Source organism: Sturnira hondurensis, unplaced genomic scaffold, assembly GCF_014824575.4.
Source record: "Sturnira hondurensis isolate 20B ecotype Veracruz unplaced genomic scaffold, ASM1482457v3 Scaffold0021555, whole genome shotgun sequence".
Taxonomy (NCBI): domain Eukaryota; kingdom Metazoa; phylum Chordata; class Mammalia; order Chiroptera; family Phyllostomidae; genus Sturnira; species Sturnira hondurensis.
This window is the reverse complement of record NW_028094186.1, coordinates 5169280-5184438: the sequence shown is the minus strand read 5'-3', so window position 1 is coordinate 5184438 and position 15159 is coordinate 5169280. Positions and strand designations below refer to the sequence as shown.

The following is a 15159-nucleotide window of genomic DNA, read 5'->3' as shown; positions in this document are numbered from 1 at the left end:
CCACCCAAGGGAAAGGGGGTCCTCTCCAGCTCACGCCCTTGGGGCAGGGGTCTATCTCCCCCTTTCCTCCTCTCTCTGGAGGAACTTCAGCACTGGATATCCGCCATCCATCGTCCTGCGGGGCACCACTCCATTGGGTCATCTATAATGAGCTCTGGGAGGAGCAAACTGTATAAAGAGAGACACTTAGGGGTGCCCTGGTGAATCACCGAATCCAGTTTGCCCAAGCTTAATGCTGAAAGCTGATCCTTTGTTTGTCTTCCCCCGTCTGCCCATGGCTTCCTGGTTCCCTCCCTAGGCTCCTATCTCCTCCAGGGCCTCTTTGGTGCTTTATGTCACCCGCTCCCCACAGTGGTTGACCGACTGTAGTCCCTCCCCCCCCTACACACACATACACCCACAGCACTTACAGGTGAGTCAAAGCAGGCTTTCCTTACTGGCTTCTTCTCCTTACAGCCCTGCCCACCCACCACACCCCACTTCCCACTTATCCCCACCTCTGTGAACCTCAGGCTTGTCCATTGGCCCTCTCCCCTGTCACTCAAAAGTGGCTTATTACCAAGAAGAGTTTTACTAACCCTCTGCCCCTAACTCTATGGTTGAGTTAGAACGTTATCCCCACATAAAACTACAGTACGTTACGTTTTTGGTATAGAGGGAGACAGGAACATGGAGAGACTGTGGTATTCAAGCATGTGGACATGACAGTTCTCTAGTCCTGTGATTCTCAAATGGGGTCCCAGGACCCCCAGCCTCATCACCTCCTGGGAGCTCATTAGAAATTCTACTTCTTGGGTTCCAACCAAGACCCACTGAAGCAGAAACTCCAGCGGTGGGGCTCAGAAATCTGTTTTAGAAAGGTCTTCAGAAGATGCTTATGCCCACGTGCTCAAATGCGAGAACTGAGACCAGAAAGGCTGGTGTTTGGGCTGCCTGCCACCTACCAGACCCAGTAAGCAGAGACAGGGGTCGAATCTTTATGGGCGCTCTCTATTCAGATGGCCAGAGGCCTGGCAAGGTGACAGGACTGGTACCCTAATAGACCTGCCTCCCTCTCCTTTCTAGCCAGCCTTTCTTATCAGGGGGGCAAAAGTGTAGGGAAGGGATTTGGGATTCAGGAAAAAGGTTCATCAGATAAAAGCTGCAGTCCAACAATTTCCCAACATCCCTTCATCTGCCAACCAGTGATTTTCTTTATCTGTGTCCTGACTGCCTGTGGTCTCTCCTGGGGCACAAAGGTGGATCACATGAGGTCTCCTGGAGACAGGGTGAGCCATCCCTGCAGTTCCTGTAACAATAGCCTTTCACATGCAGTAACTACTAGGCTCCTTAACTATCACCTTAAAGTAAAGTTTCCCCACTCTTGGGTTCCCCTATCGGTCTGAGTCACCACACTGCCAGACTCCTTTCCTGGCTGATGTCTAGGTGATATCCGCCCCCAGCCCTGCTTAAGCACCAAACCCCCTCAATATAAGGCCTTCCTGAAATGCCTTAGAGAAAAAGAGCAGTCCCTTGTACCTGAGAGGCCAGGGGGATGGGGGTTGGGGGCATGGGGCGTGCGATGCCAAGGATGGGAGTCCTGGATCCCTGCCCCCAAGCTCAGCTTTTAACTTCTGTAAAATGGGATTATAACAGTACTGCTTTACAGAGTTATTAACAGGATTAATGATAAAATGCAGGTAAACTTCCAGGGATTGCCCAACAGATACAGCAAGGTCAAAGGTCAGCCAAGGGGTGAGGGGCAGGAGTGGATGGACCGGCAGGGGCAGTTAAAAGACAGTCTTTTCCGGTGAATATCCAGAATCTGGCTAGGAAAACAAGGCGGGGAGTGGCAGAGACTATTAATTGCATCTCAAAAGAAAAGCAATGGAAGACCAGAATAAAGGAACACAATGAGTAATAACAGCACTATTATCATTGTATTATTTGGGTGGATGATTTTGGACTTCCCACTGTTACAGAAAAATGAAGCGACCAGACACGGAGGGGTTCAGGAGCACGATCTTTATTGCGTGCACGGGCTCAGAGGAGAGTGACCTCCAAATTCTGAGCCCCGAACAGTGACAGGGGTCTTACTTTTATACTCCTGTCTTTCTTTCTAAGCTACGTGGCGAAAGCAGGTTACAGAAGCAAATGCGGAAGTTATGTCTATTTCCTTATTTGGGGATATCCGAAATGCTGGATCTCTCTCTTGTGGTTGCGTGGCCGAAGCAAGTTACAGAAGCAGATGCGGAAGTTAGATTACTTTGTGGCATTCTTAGGCCAGCGGGAGGGGGCTTTTTCCCTATCACCACCCACTCCGCGTGTTTCAGAGTGAGAGAAGGCAACCGAGGAAAGGTGGTTTGTCTGGGTAGGTCACGGCCTGTTTTTGGGGCTTAAGAGGAAAACAAACTGCCTGGTCTTTCAGGATGGTAGTCCATGGCTGAGAGCTATCTTCCTCTTTTTTTTTTTTTTCCTTACAACAAAACAAACTTGCTGGAGCCTCCAGACACAGTTACTCCTTTGTATCTCAGAACTCTAGCAGCGTAGTGGGAAATCCTACTCATTTGTTAGTAACCGAGAGCCTCACTGCCTCACTGTCCCGGGTCCTGGGCTCACCGCAGTGCACAACGCAGACGAGGCCCTGACCACAGAGGTTCCCACTGTCATGGGGGGAAACTATGTAATGATGACATCCATTGCAGGGAAGTGCTGTGTGCTGTGAAGAAGAAAATCAAAGCAGTGTAACAGGTTTGAGAGGATTAGAGGCAGTCGGGGGAGGAAGCAACTGTAGATGGGCTGATCAAGGAAGACTTCTCTGAGGAGGTGACATTTGAGCAGAGACCTGAAGAAGGAGAGCCTTGTGCACAGAGGGAAGAGTTCCAGGCAGAGGGAGCAGCCAGTGCAAAGGCCCTGCTGCAGGAGAGTACTTGGCACCCTTGGGGAGCAGCTGTCAAGCCAATCGGCCTGGAGAGCAAGAGAAGATGAGGTCCAAGAGGCAGACAGGTTGGCAGCTGGTAACATAGAGCCTTATGATTACAGAAAAGATGCAAAGTACCTGAAGGACAGAAACAGAGTCACTGTCACATGTGGTCTAGAAGGAGCAAAAGTTCAACGTCACAGGCCTACCAGCACCAAATCCTTGACTTCCATGCAGTTCATCACAGCAGCTGCCAGCCCTTACTATGGGCACGCTTTATGCTAACTGCTTTACATGCATGATCTCAACTCATTCTCATGAGAGGCCTACAAGGAAGGAAGGCACTGTCATCATCATTTTATAAATAAGGACACTGAGTCTCAAGGAGGTCCAGTCCATTTCCCAAATTCTCGGAGCCAGTAGGACACAAGGTCCCAGGGCAAAACAGAGCCTAGGGGCTCTTTCCACACAGCTCAGCTTGAGCAGTGGAGTACGTGAGCCCTCCCTTCTAAAACAGTCTCTCTGTCCCCCTAACGGGCCCATTACGGTTTTTACATATAGTGAGGGAAGATTTCTCCATGTGAGGGCATTCTGAGCATCAAACGCAAGCACAAACAATTGTCCTGAGACACCAGACCTCCTGCAATCCGGCCATTTGCTTTAACTGCACATCTTCCACACCCAATAGGAGGAGTCTCCCTGAGTCAGGGGTGAGGCAGGGCCAGGAGGCTACACAGGCTGGCAGAGATCTTAATTTGGGGAGGGAGAAGTCAAATGCAGTGAGCTCAAAATGCAGTAAAATTGGGAAGGGCAGGAATGGATGGGCAGGCCGGGGTGTACAGGAGAGACTTGTTCACTTACTAACTTTTTTTCCTAATTATTTATTTATTTCGAGAGGGGGGGAAGGGAGGGAGAAAGAGGGAGAGAAACATCAATGTGCAAGAGATACATCAATTGGTTGCTTCTTCAGCACCCGCAACTGAATTGGGGGCCTGCCCCAGAACCCAGGCGTGTGCCCTGACAGGGAATGGAACCAGTGACTCTTTGGTTCCCAGGCCGGCACTCAATCCACTGAGCCACACCAGCCAGGGCTGACTTTCACAGACCCAGCTGAGAGACTGAGCAACATGGTGCCTGTTTCCCCGGCTACAGTGGCTCACAAAGTGAACATGCACGTGTGCTTGGCCAAAGTAGGCGTTCAGTAAATGTTAAACACTGTTTTCAGGGTTGCAACGCCCTGATCACCTCCTGTCTCATATCACAACTGTATTAACTGACGTCTCCATGGTTGCAAATGATAGAAATGTACATAGACTATGTTAGACAAAAGGAGGGTGGGCATTGGCTCCCATGACCTGTGGGAAGAGTTGGAAGGTAGCTGGGCCTCAGGAGCAACATACACCAAGCCAGACTCTTTTGTAGTCATCTCCCCCATCTCATTTCTTATCCATTCCTCGGAGCATCCACTTTTTTGTCTCCTCCATAATGAAAGGAAACCAGGCCGTCCTCCCGGCCCAGGCTCTAGCTTCAGAGAAGAACTCTGATTGGCCCAGTGTGGGTCATATGCTCATCCTTAGACCAATGAAAAGCTAATGTGAGAAAAGATGGCCGCTCCCATTTGAACTACATGCTAAGGAATAAGGTGAGGTTCATTCCCCAGGAAAAAAAGGAGGAAGAGGTACTAAACTGTCAGACTAATATAGGCTCACTATAGCCTACCCTTTGGTGACCAGTAATGCACATCTGCCTTTTTCCCAAAAATAGAATTCCAAACAGGTCTCCACCTAACACCACACAGCCCTTCCCTACACAACTGTGAGTGAACACACCCTCAGCCCCCCCGGGAGATGGCCCCAAATCCCCCACGCTGAGGGGCAGGCTCTCTAGTGACAGCCATTCCGCTCCATCAGTGGGACAGGAATGCCTGTGCTCCTGAGAGTCGCCATAATGGTTCGTGGTCTCAGTGATTGATTTAACTCCTAGCTTGTCGGTATAAATAATGAAGAGCCAGGAAACTATGTGAGGAGAATAGGAGACAATGACCAGCTAATTTGCAAATTGGATGACTGCAGGAGGGACAAAATGCTGCGTAACCATGACACACACTCAGACCTAGGAAAAGGAGGGGTGATAGCTAAGAAACAGAATAAGCTGATGAAACAAACAGAATTACAGTGACTAGGGCAAGATGGCTGCTTGTCTCTGTCCCACGTAACAGACCAGGGATGGGCTGGAGTCCAGGGCACGTGGACCGCTCTGCTCTGCTCCACTAGGTTCCTTCCTGTCTCACTGTTCTGCCATCCAAAGAGCGGGGTCTTATTCCACGTGCTCGAAACTGGCACACACCATCGCATCCATGTCCCAGTCCCTGGGACAGGGAACGATGAAGAAGGGGCAAGCCATGTTCCCAGGAAGATGTCGGCTCGAGGTCACATCCATTGCTTCCGCTCACATCCCATTGGCTAAAACTACAGGACTACACAAAGCTTCCAGGGAGGCTGGGAAATAGTCTCCAGTGGGTGGCCATGTGCTCCGCTAAAGTCCAGTGGATCCTACTGGGAGAGTGAACACTGGGGATGGTCTTTGCTGCTGGCCCCCCCATGGCCCTCAGGGAGCGTCTTCCTCGACCGTTACACTCTTGGCCACACATCTGAAATGGGTGTGGGAGAGAACGTCCTCCTTAGGGGAGCACAGCACTCAGCTCACTGCTGAGGAGGTTCTTTGGGGGACCAGGGGTTTCCCGAGGGATGGAACAATCACAGGCTTTTTGGGAGACCAGACTTTCGGCTTCTTTGGCTATCTAAATCCATCACGAATTTAGAACCCTTGTGGTCCGTTTGCTTCATGCCACCTTCATACGGTAGGATCGCACACAACCATCCTTTCTGGGCTTAGTTCTTAAGTTGCCAACCCCTTTTTTACTAACTGGCTTCCCCGCCTGGCCTATCCCCGCTACCTCATTGAGTGGTGGCTACCTTGAGGCACCCAAAACGGATGAGAAGATGAACCCCTTAATCAGATCTTTGCCACAGGGTGGATTTCCGATGCCAAGTAGAGAAACCTGGCGGCAGGTCACCTGCTCTGCCTCCCAGGGTATTGCAGCATGGGGCTTTACACACGACATGTCACGGAGGAGGCAGGGCACCAGGCTTCCACCTTGTTGTGTCTATAGTTCCTTCACATTGCCCAACAGCTAAGCCAAGCCCACAGGTTTTTTACTTTTTTTGTTTCAGCTGCATCTCACGTTCAACATAAATTTGTGTTAAACACAGGTTAAGCTACTACAACAAAACCCCCAAAATACAATGACTCAAACATGACACATTTTTTTTCCCCTCACATGAAAATTTAGAGTAGGCAGCTGGTTCAGGGCAAATAGGCAATTCTGCTCCAAATTCCCTCTGGCTCGTGGCAGTCCATCCCTATGACAATAAACCCTGTGGGCAGATGGTCCTGCCCCATCCCAGCAGTCCCTGCGAAAACAAGTGTGATCCCGCTAAGTCACATCCCATCGGCCAGAACTTGGCCACACGGCAACGCTGGCTCCGAGGGAATCCAGGGAACTCCGTCCTCCACCATATCGGCACGGGAGTCATTTGTATCACTGGAACAGGGAAGGACGAAAGGAGAACTGAGGGCTGAGACCCCCTGTCCCACAAACAAAGGCAAGCTATGGAAAGTGACCTATCTGACAGCCAGGAAAGCCCAGGCCCTGTGTGATGTGTGGTCTCACAACCTCCTTGAAATGGGGAGCTGCTTAGTCGGCCAACCTGGCTACACCATTGTTTTGTCCATTGTCCCCCAGGGTCACCCTTGAGAGGGGCACTGGGGAGGACTCCCTTCCTGTGGGCTGTGCTGCCGGAGTGCTCCTCCCCACCCCCCCCACCCCCAAGAGCACTCCCGCGTGGCTGCCTTAAGGCTTGCGCACTCACAGACACACCCTTTGCACAGCATATCAGTGTTTTGTTTATTGGTTTTGACGGTTGGTTTTGCAACACAGCTCACAAGAGAACCTTAGCTGAACCCTGATGGCTGGTAACCAGCACCAAAAATGTCGCGCAGACTCAATCTTTGAATGGGAACCCCTGCCCACCACTCCCAGCTCCCCACCCCCATGCCTTCTGTCTTCTAGAGCCAGGGCTGGGGACCATGCTCCCCTTCTTAAGCCTCAGCTTCTCCCTTGGCCTTGACCTCTGCTAGGGAGATGAGGTTGGGTTGATCTGCCCTGTTTTCCTGCCCCGCTCCTCGGCTGGGCTTCAAGATGGGGTCATTGGGTAAGCGATGAGAGTGGGAGGTTCTTGGGGAGGGCCACTGTGCCAGTGGGCCATGGTTTCCCAGTGGTTTGGGTCAAACTGCCCTCTCCTTCCCACTCCACTCTGAGTAACGGGTCCCTCTTTTCACTGGCAAACCTGTTACTCAGCACACACGGTAGGAAGTGGTGCTGCTGGAAATACCACTGGGTTCTCCTCTCTCCTCAGGGTGCAACGTAGAAAACTGTGTCTACCCCCTGGGCGTCTGCGCTGAACGGACAGCTATCCAGAAGGCTGTCTCTGAAGGGCACAAAGATTTTAAGGCAATTGCTATCGCCAGGTGAGTGGGGAAGCCACATCCCAGCCATCTTCACGCATCTGCTCAGCCATCGTCCGCCATGCACTTGTTATTCATCCATTCATTCGTCTAACATGTTTATTCTGCACTTCTTGTGGAATAAAGGCCCCGTAGAGGATGCTGGGCCCAGTGCTGAGGATAAGGAGGTAAATAAGAAGTGGACTCTGCCCTCGGTGAGCCCACAGAGCGACCCACAACCAAGGCAACTCTACCCGACAAGGGCAAGTGTTTTGTGTTCTAACAGCACAAAGTGCTGCAGAATCCCTCCAAGATGCAACAGAAAAGCAGCATCGAAACCTAAAACTGGAGGGGCCTGAAAATTACCCGGCCACCTAGACTGTGTGGTCACTACCCCTGTTTTATAGCCCAAGCAACTGAGGCTCAGAGAGGTTAGGTAACTTTCCTGGAAGTTCGTGGCAGAACAAGGACAGAGCCAGAGCCCTAGGGTCTCGCCCCAGGCCTCATTCCATTGTGCCAGGGCAGAGTGCAGAGAGACGGTGGGCAGGACTGACCCCAATGTTACTAGACACAATGCACTTATGAAACACTTGGGATGGAAATTCCCTTAAAATATCATAGCCACCACGTGGACAAAAGTGTCCCACCCAATTCAAAAGCGATGCTGGCCTCAGAGGCGGCCTTGCTGTCATGATCTCATAATGATCATTTTCTCTCTATCACCACCAGCCCTGGCCAGGGCCTTGTGCCCCTCGCAGGTGGGCCACCAGGATGGTGATTAACAACTACACCAGTCACCTTCTGTGATGGCTGGGAGGGAGCTGAGGAGAGCAGAGGAGCTCCTTGGGAAGCAAGAGCTGCTGAGGGAGCGGGGAGGGGCGCTGAGGCCACAGGGAGGAGTGTTAAGATGGGACAGAACGGGCTTTGGCAAGAGAAATGGAGGCAGCACCCAGCGGCGCTGAGGTGGGGCGCGGTGGGGGTGGGCAGTGGAGAGTCAGGGAGGTCACCTCTTTGCTGGCACCACCCAAGGGAAAGGGGGTCCTCTCCAGCTCACGCCCTTGGGGCAGGGGTCTATCTCCCCCTTTCCTCCTCTCTCTGGAGGAACTTCAGCATGGATATCCGCCATCCATCGTCCTGCAGGGCACCACTCCATCGGGTCATCTGTAATGAGCTCTGGGAGGAGCAAACTGTATAAAGAGAGACACTTAGGGGTACCCTGGAGAATCACCGAATCCAGTTTGCCCTGGATAGACAGGCAAAGTTTTCCAGTTTTCCCAGTGATAGACAGGGAAGTCAGACACCCTTCCCTGCTGACCCTGAGCTGACACTGTCACTCTGCAAGGTGACTCCTCCACTTGACAACACTCACCTCTAAGGGCCAAGAACCAGGAGACACAACAAGCTGGTGGGGTGACAGCCAGGTGTCACCATACCTGGGTTATGGTTCCAAGTAAGGAGATTCCGGTCCAGATTCTGGCTGAACAAGAGCAGTAATCAACACGCACTACATGCCCTGAACGTAATTGTCCGAGTTCCCGGAGCTTGCTGAGTTCTCGTCAGCCCTGGGTCCGGACTCAGGGCTTTGGGATTTGAGTACGTGAATGGGCTCTTTGGCTAATTTGGACCCCATTATACTTCTGATCTAATGGCGAATCACACATGTGTGTCCTTCTGCATTGTGTATGAGAGAGCGTGTTCTTAGCAAAACAAAGGTACAGGGACGATGGCGTGGGAAAGAGACTGCACGGCTGACCAAGTGCTGGTCTTTCGGGATGGTTGGCTGCATGGGTTGTGCAGTGGGAGTGAGTTCTCTCTTCATCGTGGGGAAGCTGCAGGGCCTTTCTGGCAGAAACGTAAGGACCTAGAGCAAGGACAGTGGGGGATGTTTACAGAAACAAGCCCCCGTTCCTTTTCTAAGATCCTAAACTTGGCCTCTGTCTGGTCCCGAGGTGGACCGGGTTATTGAAGGTTTTCCTCCTGAGTGATTGGAGCCGCAGATGGAGAGGGTCCCCCGCTTCCCAGAGCCTCCCTGTGACCGAAGTGTCTCCTGGCTCCCCTCAGCTCTGGGTGGAATAAATGAGGCCCTGCCGGGAACATTTTGTGCAGATAAACAGGATGTGAATCACACTTTTTTTTTTTTTTTTAAAGAGGCAAGAAAATAGCTCAATTTCAAAGCTGATCCAAGAAAACAATGATATTCTGGGGAAAAGAGGCCAAAGTCAACGAAAGGTTAATGGCATGGTGGCCTTGCTCTGCTTAGAAGGTTCCCAGTGAAAGGCGTTTTCTCATGGTCATTACCTACTTTTAAACGTGACTGCTTATTGCAAGCGATGGAGACACAATTGTCCTTATTCACCTAAAACCTGTGGTTCTCCAGCACCCAACTGCTCTGTTCCCAGTGTGCACCCTGCACCCGCATCCCTGAGTCAGAAATACAGTCATTACATTAATGACGTGTTAAAGGGAGGGGTTTAGAGAATGAATGGGAAGGGCTGGCCCCCCTGTTAACGCTGTGAACAGTCCAGAAGAGTCCCTTGGGGATCTGTGAGATAGAGAGCTGGGAGTCCAGAACCAGATTTTGCTGATGGGGAGATAAGCCTGTGCCCCTGGGGTCCTAGCTGTAGTCATCACAGTCCGAAAGTTTCCAGCCTGTCTGGTCTGACAAGCATGGCCTCAGTGTGTGACAAAGGTCAGCGCAAACCACAGCAAACCCTTGATATGATAAGGGACTGGAATTATGACAGAGCTTAAAGAAATACGTGCCTGATAACTAGTGTAGGCAATGAGAGCATGTGTACAGCATTCTAAAGTTTAAAAAGTCCTTCGCACACCTTGTCTCATTTTGTCTTTTAGCATTCCTACAAAGTGGGTGACACTAATCACCCAAGTTTACAGGCAAAGAAGCAAGCCTTGCATGGGTTAAAAAGATCTGGTCAAAGTCACATGTAGTTAGCACAAGGAGGAGCTGACCAAGAGCCAACTTGGGAATCCCCGTAACCTTCCAGGACATCACAGAGCTATGGGTCTAGAAGAGTGGGGATGGCAGGGGCTGCTGGCTGACTCTGGGGCAGGCCTGGAGGTCCCTCCGGTTGAGTCTCCTTCCTCAAGCGCCACCCTCTGGACTGTGGAGCTGGAGCACCACCCGCAAGTGCCCTAACTCCGAGACAGAGCTTTGGCTGTAGGCTTCTCTCCTCCAGACTTTCTCGAATGCAGAGAGAGCCCCGCTTTCCCTTGAACTCACGTGCATTTTATTCTTTCGTGCCTCAGGGCCTTTGCACATGCTATTTTCTTGGCCTGCAACACAGGGAAACCAGGGCTTCACAATAGCACGCCAGTTACTTGATCTCCCTGAACGTCTTTCCTCTTGGGTAAAATTCTGACACCCAGCTTGTTCCGTGAGTTAAATGAAATAATGTGTGTTTTGAGTGCCCGATACACAGTATAGTAGGTATTCATTAACAGTGACTTAGGAACTCTACACTTCCTCCAAGGCCCGGGCCAAATGCCAACTCCTCTGTAAAATATTCTCTCCCTCTGTAGGCAGAGAGAGATTGTCTCCCTCTTACCAGGCACTCTTACTGCATTTTGCTTAAAATGACAGTTTTCTCTGTCACACATTGGGTTGAACAATCCCTTGAAGACCAGAGACAAACTTTCCTTGACCTTTGTGTCCCTAGGGTATGGGTGACTGCTCAGCGTCCACTAAATGTTAAATGCACTAATGAATATAATGGTCCCCAGTGGGGGTGGGGGTGGAGGTGGAGGAGGGTATGGGGGGTAAATGGTAAGGGAAATAATACTAAACATTACAAAAATTTTAAAATGAATGGTCCCGCCCGTGGCCTTGCCTGTTGCAAGTGTGGAAAGCCACCAAGCGCTACTTCTCAGCCTCCAGGACACAGCGCGTCTGCCCATCAGCAACTGGCCTGCGTCTGAGGAAAAGCTGACCCTTTTTGCTTCTCTGCCTCCCTAGTGACCTGCAAGATGATTTTATTTCACCCTGTGGGGCCTGCAGGCAAGTCATGAGAGAGGTAAGCAGCTTTCTTTCTTCTGGGGAGGAGGCCCGAATGCCTCCCTGCTCTCCCCAAGCTCTGTGAGCAAAGCCACAGTGCGGAAGCCACAGCTGCCGTCCCGTTTGCTTGCCTGGCTGACTGCAAAGGCCTTCCGAGCTTGCGTGCATGTGTGACTGGGAATTGTTCTTTCATTAAGCAATACTTACTGCGTGTCTCCTCACTCTGGGGAGACAGCCGTGGAAAGAGAGGCCAGGCCCTGCCCCCACCGACTTCATAGTTGTTGCATCCACCAACCGCGAGAACAAATGTCGGAGACTTTCAGGGTTTCAAAGATGTTACTTTATTGGCCAAGTTTAACCTGCGCAGGGGCGAACTCTCAAAGTGTCTGGAGACACGGTGCCCGCAGGGGCTGCAAACGAGAGTCGCACCTAGTGCTTATAGCCAAGTCCTTATATAGAGGCAAGCAAGCAAGCGTTGCACAGAAGCAGATGTGGCAGTTAGCTGTTGGCTCACAGAGCCCACGCACAGGAACAGGGTGGGGTCTGACTCAACTGAAAGGAAAATTTTGAAACTAAACAGATGGCAATCAACTTACAGGATGTTTGCTAGGGACGCAGGCTCCTTGGGGCTGAGACTATTTTTCTTGTTCCCAACATAGTCTAGTGCAGGGGGTAAGCAATAAGTAAGGAGCAAAACAATAGGCAGTAGGGTCCCTGAGAGTGAGAAGGGCTACTGGGAAAAGAATGCAGAAAAGGGAGTCAACAGTGATAGAAGGAACAGCAGGTAATACTCTAGATCGGGGTCAGAGGCCAGCAAACAATAGCCCAGAGGCAGATCCAGCCCACAGCTAGTTATTCTATTAAACAGCTATTGAAGTTCCATTGGCAGGCAGCCACGCCCATTCATTCACAGATTGTCCCTGGCTGCTTTGGCCGGACCACAGCAGAGGTGAGCCATTACAACAGAGACCCTATGGCCCAGCCTAAAGAATCCCACGGACCCCTGAGCTCTGATGTGACATCATCAGGCCCTCTAAGCACAGCATCTCATTTTATCCCCACCCCCAGCCGAGGAGGGAAGTGTGGGTCCTTAATCCCATTCCTCAGAGAAGTGACAGGACCAGTGGGCTGATCAGGAGCTGGCTGTCACGGCCGGCTCAGGCGACAGCAGAGCCAGCTCCTCCCAGCTGACCGCCTGCCGCCACGGTTCTGTAAACGGGGCAAAGCCACTTCAGCCGTGGACCAGACCTCATGGTGCTCTGCAGAGCGGCTTTCCCACCAGGACTCCTGCTATTGAGGCTGTGTAAATACAGGTGGAGTTGTTTCCGTTTTGCTTTTGTGCCTCCGTGTGGCAAAACATCTGGCAAACACGCCAGCTCCATCCTCTCGCCAGCTCTGCAGTCCAGACAGGTAGCAGAGCCCGTCGCCCAAACCCAGAAGCAGAATGCCACCAGGAAGGCGCTGACTTCGCCATCTGGACCTCATCTCACTGGGGCAGAAATGGCTGCCCACCTCTACGGCAGGTCGGAGGCCATAGAAGGAAACCACGTCGGGACGTTAGGTCCCTGGCTCCTGCAGCCTGACTCAGTCCAATTGCTCGTTGCTGTTTTCTCCCAGCAGGTTAGATATCGGCAAACGGGAGAAGGGAAAGGAAAGGCTGAAGTGGGGAGAGGCAACACCGAAAGCAAAGTACTAATAATGACAGATGAGGCTCAGGGGCCAGGGACCTGGCACTTCAAGTCACTCAACTTTCATCCATATCCTCAGGCAGAGCCTGCCAAGCCCATTAATTCTGAAAAGCCAGAAGACTGATTGTGCCTGGTAACAACTTGGAGATTCAGACAGACATGTGCAAACAGCAGGCTGCAAACCTGAGCCTCCGTGAGCAACTGCTAGCAACCAGTAGAAATAGCTTCTAATAACTGAGCATTTACTATGTGCCAGGCACTGCGTATAGGTGCTGTACACCCATCACCGGTCATTCTCACCACACCTGGCCAGGTAGAGCCTCAGTCTGTCGACTCTCACTCCAAGATNAAGCCAGAAGACTGATTGTGCCTGGTAACAACTTGGAGATTCAGACAGACATGTGCAAACAGCAGGCTGCAAACCTGAGCCTCCGTGAGCAACTGCTAGCAACCAGTAGAAATAGCTTCTAATAACTGAGCATTTACTATGTGCCAGGCACTGCGTATAGGTGCTGTACACCCATCACCGGTCATTCTCACCACACCTGGCCAGGTAGAGCCTCGGTCTGTCGACTCTCACTCCAAGACACTGTTATGCCACAGCTGATTTAACTCTCCACCTGTCTTCCTTCCCGCCTAGTTCACTCTGCCTAAAACCATTTCACAGGTTAAGACACTGAGACCCAAAGACATTAGTCATTTGCCCAAGGTCACACAGCAAGCAAGTGGTAGCTCCTGACAGTGTGGGGGGAAAGATGGGGAGACAGATTTGGGCTAAAATCCTGCTTTCCTGACATTACCCTGCTAAACCTCAGTTTTCTCCTCGGTAAAATGGGGGTGATAATAGCACCCACATCAAAGGACAGATGATGAAGTCACGCAGGTGCAGTGTCTGGTGTGGAAGGAGGCAGGCCTGCAACTTCTGGCTGTGAGGATCAGAGAGATGCTGTGAGGAAGGGAAGCAGGTATGGGCTGTTCCTTGTCCTGGCAGGAGAGGCGGAGCCAGGCTCAAACCCAGCCTCTGCTACTCTGCCTCCCTCACGCTGGCTTTGTCTCCTTTCCAGTTCGGCGCCAACTGGGACGTCTACATGACCAAGCCAGATGGCACCTATGTCGTCCAGTCAGTCCAGGAGCTGCTGCCTACCTCCTTTGGGCCTGAGGACCTGCACAAGAAGAAGTGAAAGACGAAGAATGCCCGCTGCCCAGGAGAGCTGGGTTCCCACAGGTGCTTAAGGGGACAGCTGCCCACACAGCTTCACAAAAAACGCTCTCACAGACCTTGCACACCTCCGAATGGGCCCGGCCCCGCAGGGGCTGGGCAAAGATGGCTTTTCCGAATGACACTGCAGCACTGCCGTCTCAGTCCGGCACAGGCCATAGCCCCTCCTTGTAGCCCACCTTGTCCTCCCCAGACAAGAGCACCCCATTCCTTCCTTTCTGTCCTATGGGCCCTCTTTAAAATTCCAGCCAAGTCTGAACTGCTTCCCCATTAGCCTTCCCGAGGTTCTAGCCTGTTCCCAGCGACTCTCCTAATTATAAACATCACAGCACATCCGGACTCACGGAAGCACATTTTGCTCAGTCTCTCTCATCGCTCTCCATCCCGGGAGGGGCAGGGCAGTTTGTCTTTATAGAGAGACCTGCACTGTGGACCCATCCGTGTGGAGAAAGGTTTGAGGCTTCTTGCCCCTGTGTTCTCCAGATGGGTGGCCCCCCAGGGCTGGGGCTGTCAGTGTCCATTTCCAGTGTCTGTTTTGGTTTCCTCCTTCTCACAGATGAGGGGGCTGGGCCTCAGTGAGGTCAAGTAACATGCTCTAGGACTCTGGCAAAGTTCAGACCGGAATCCAGGTCTCGTGACTCCCACTGTGGTCTAGAAACAGTGCGTGCTCTTTGCCGGGCACTGTGCTGAGCTATTAAACATATATGAACCCATTTAGTCCTCACTTATCAAGCTCTGAGTATATTGCCCTCGCTTTACCAATGAATAAATCAAA

The 15159-nt window shown here is 51.7% G+C and overlaps 1 protein-coding gene across 1 annotated transcript in view; it reads left to right on the top strand.

The window, feature by feature from the left end:
• CDA (cytidine deaminase) overlaps positions 1 to 15159 on the top strand; it is an 18573-nt gene extending 3414 nt beyond the window's left edge. Inside the window, exons 2-5 of the mRNA XM_037032824.1 lie at positions 7378 to 7489; positions 11439 to 11496; positions 14230 to 14371; positions 14415 to 15159. Of these exons, the coding sequence (XP_036888719.1) occupies positions 7378 to 7489; positions 11439 to 11496; positions 14230 to 14346 (287 nt within the window). The 3' untranslated portion in view covers positions 14347 to 14371; positions 14415 to 15159. The remainder of the gene's footprint in view (positions 1 to 7377; positions 7490 to 11438; positions 11497 to 14229; positions 14372 to 14414) is intronic.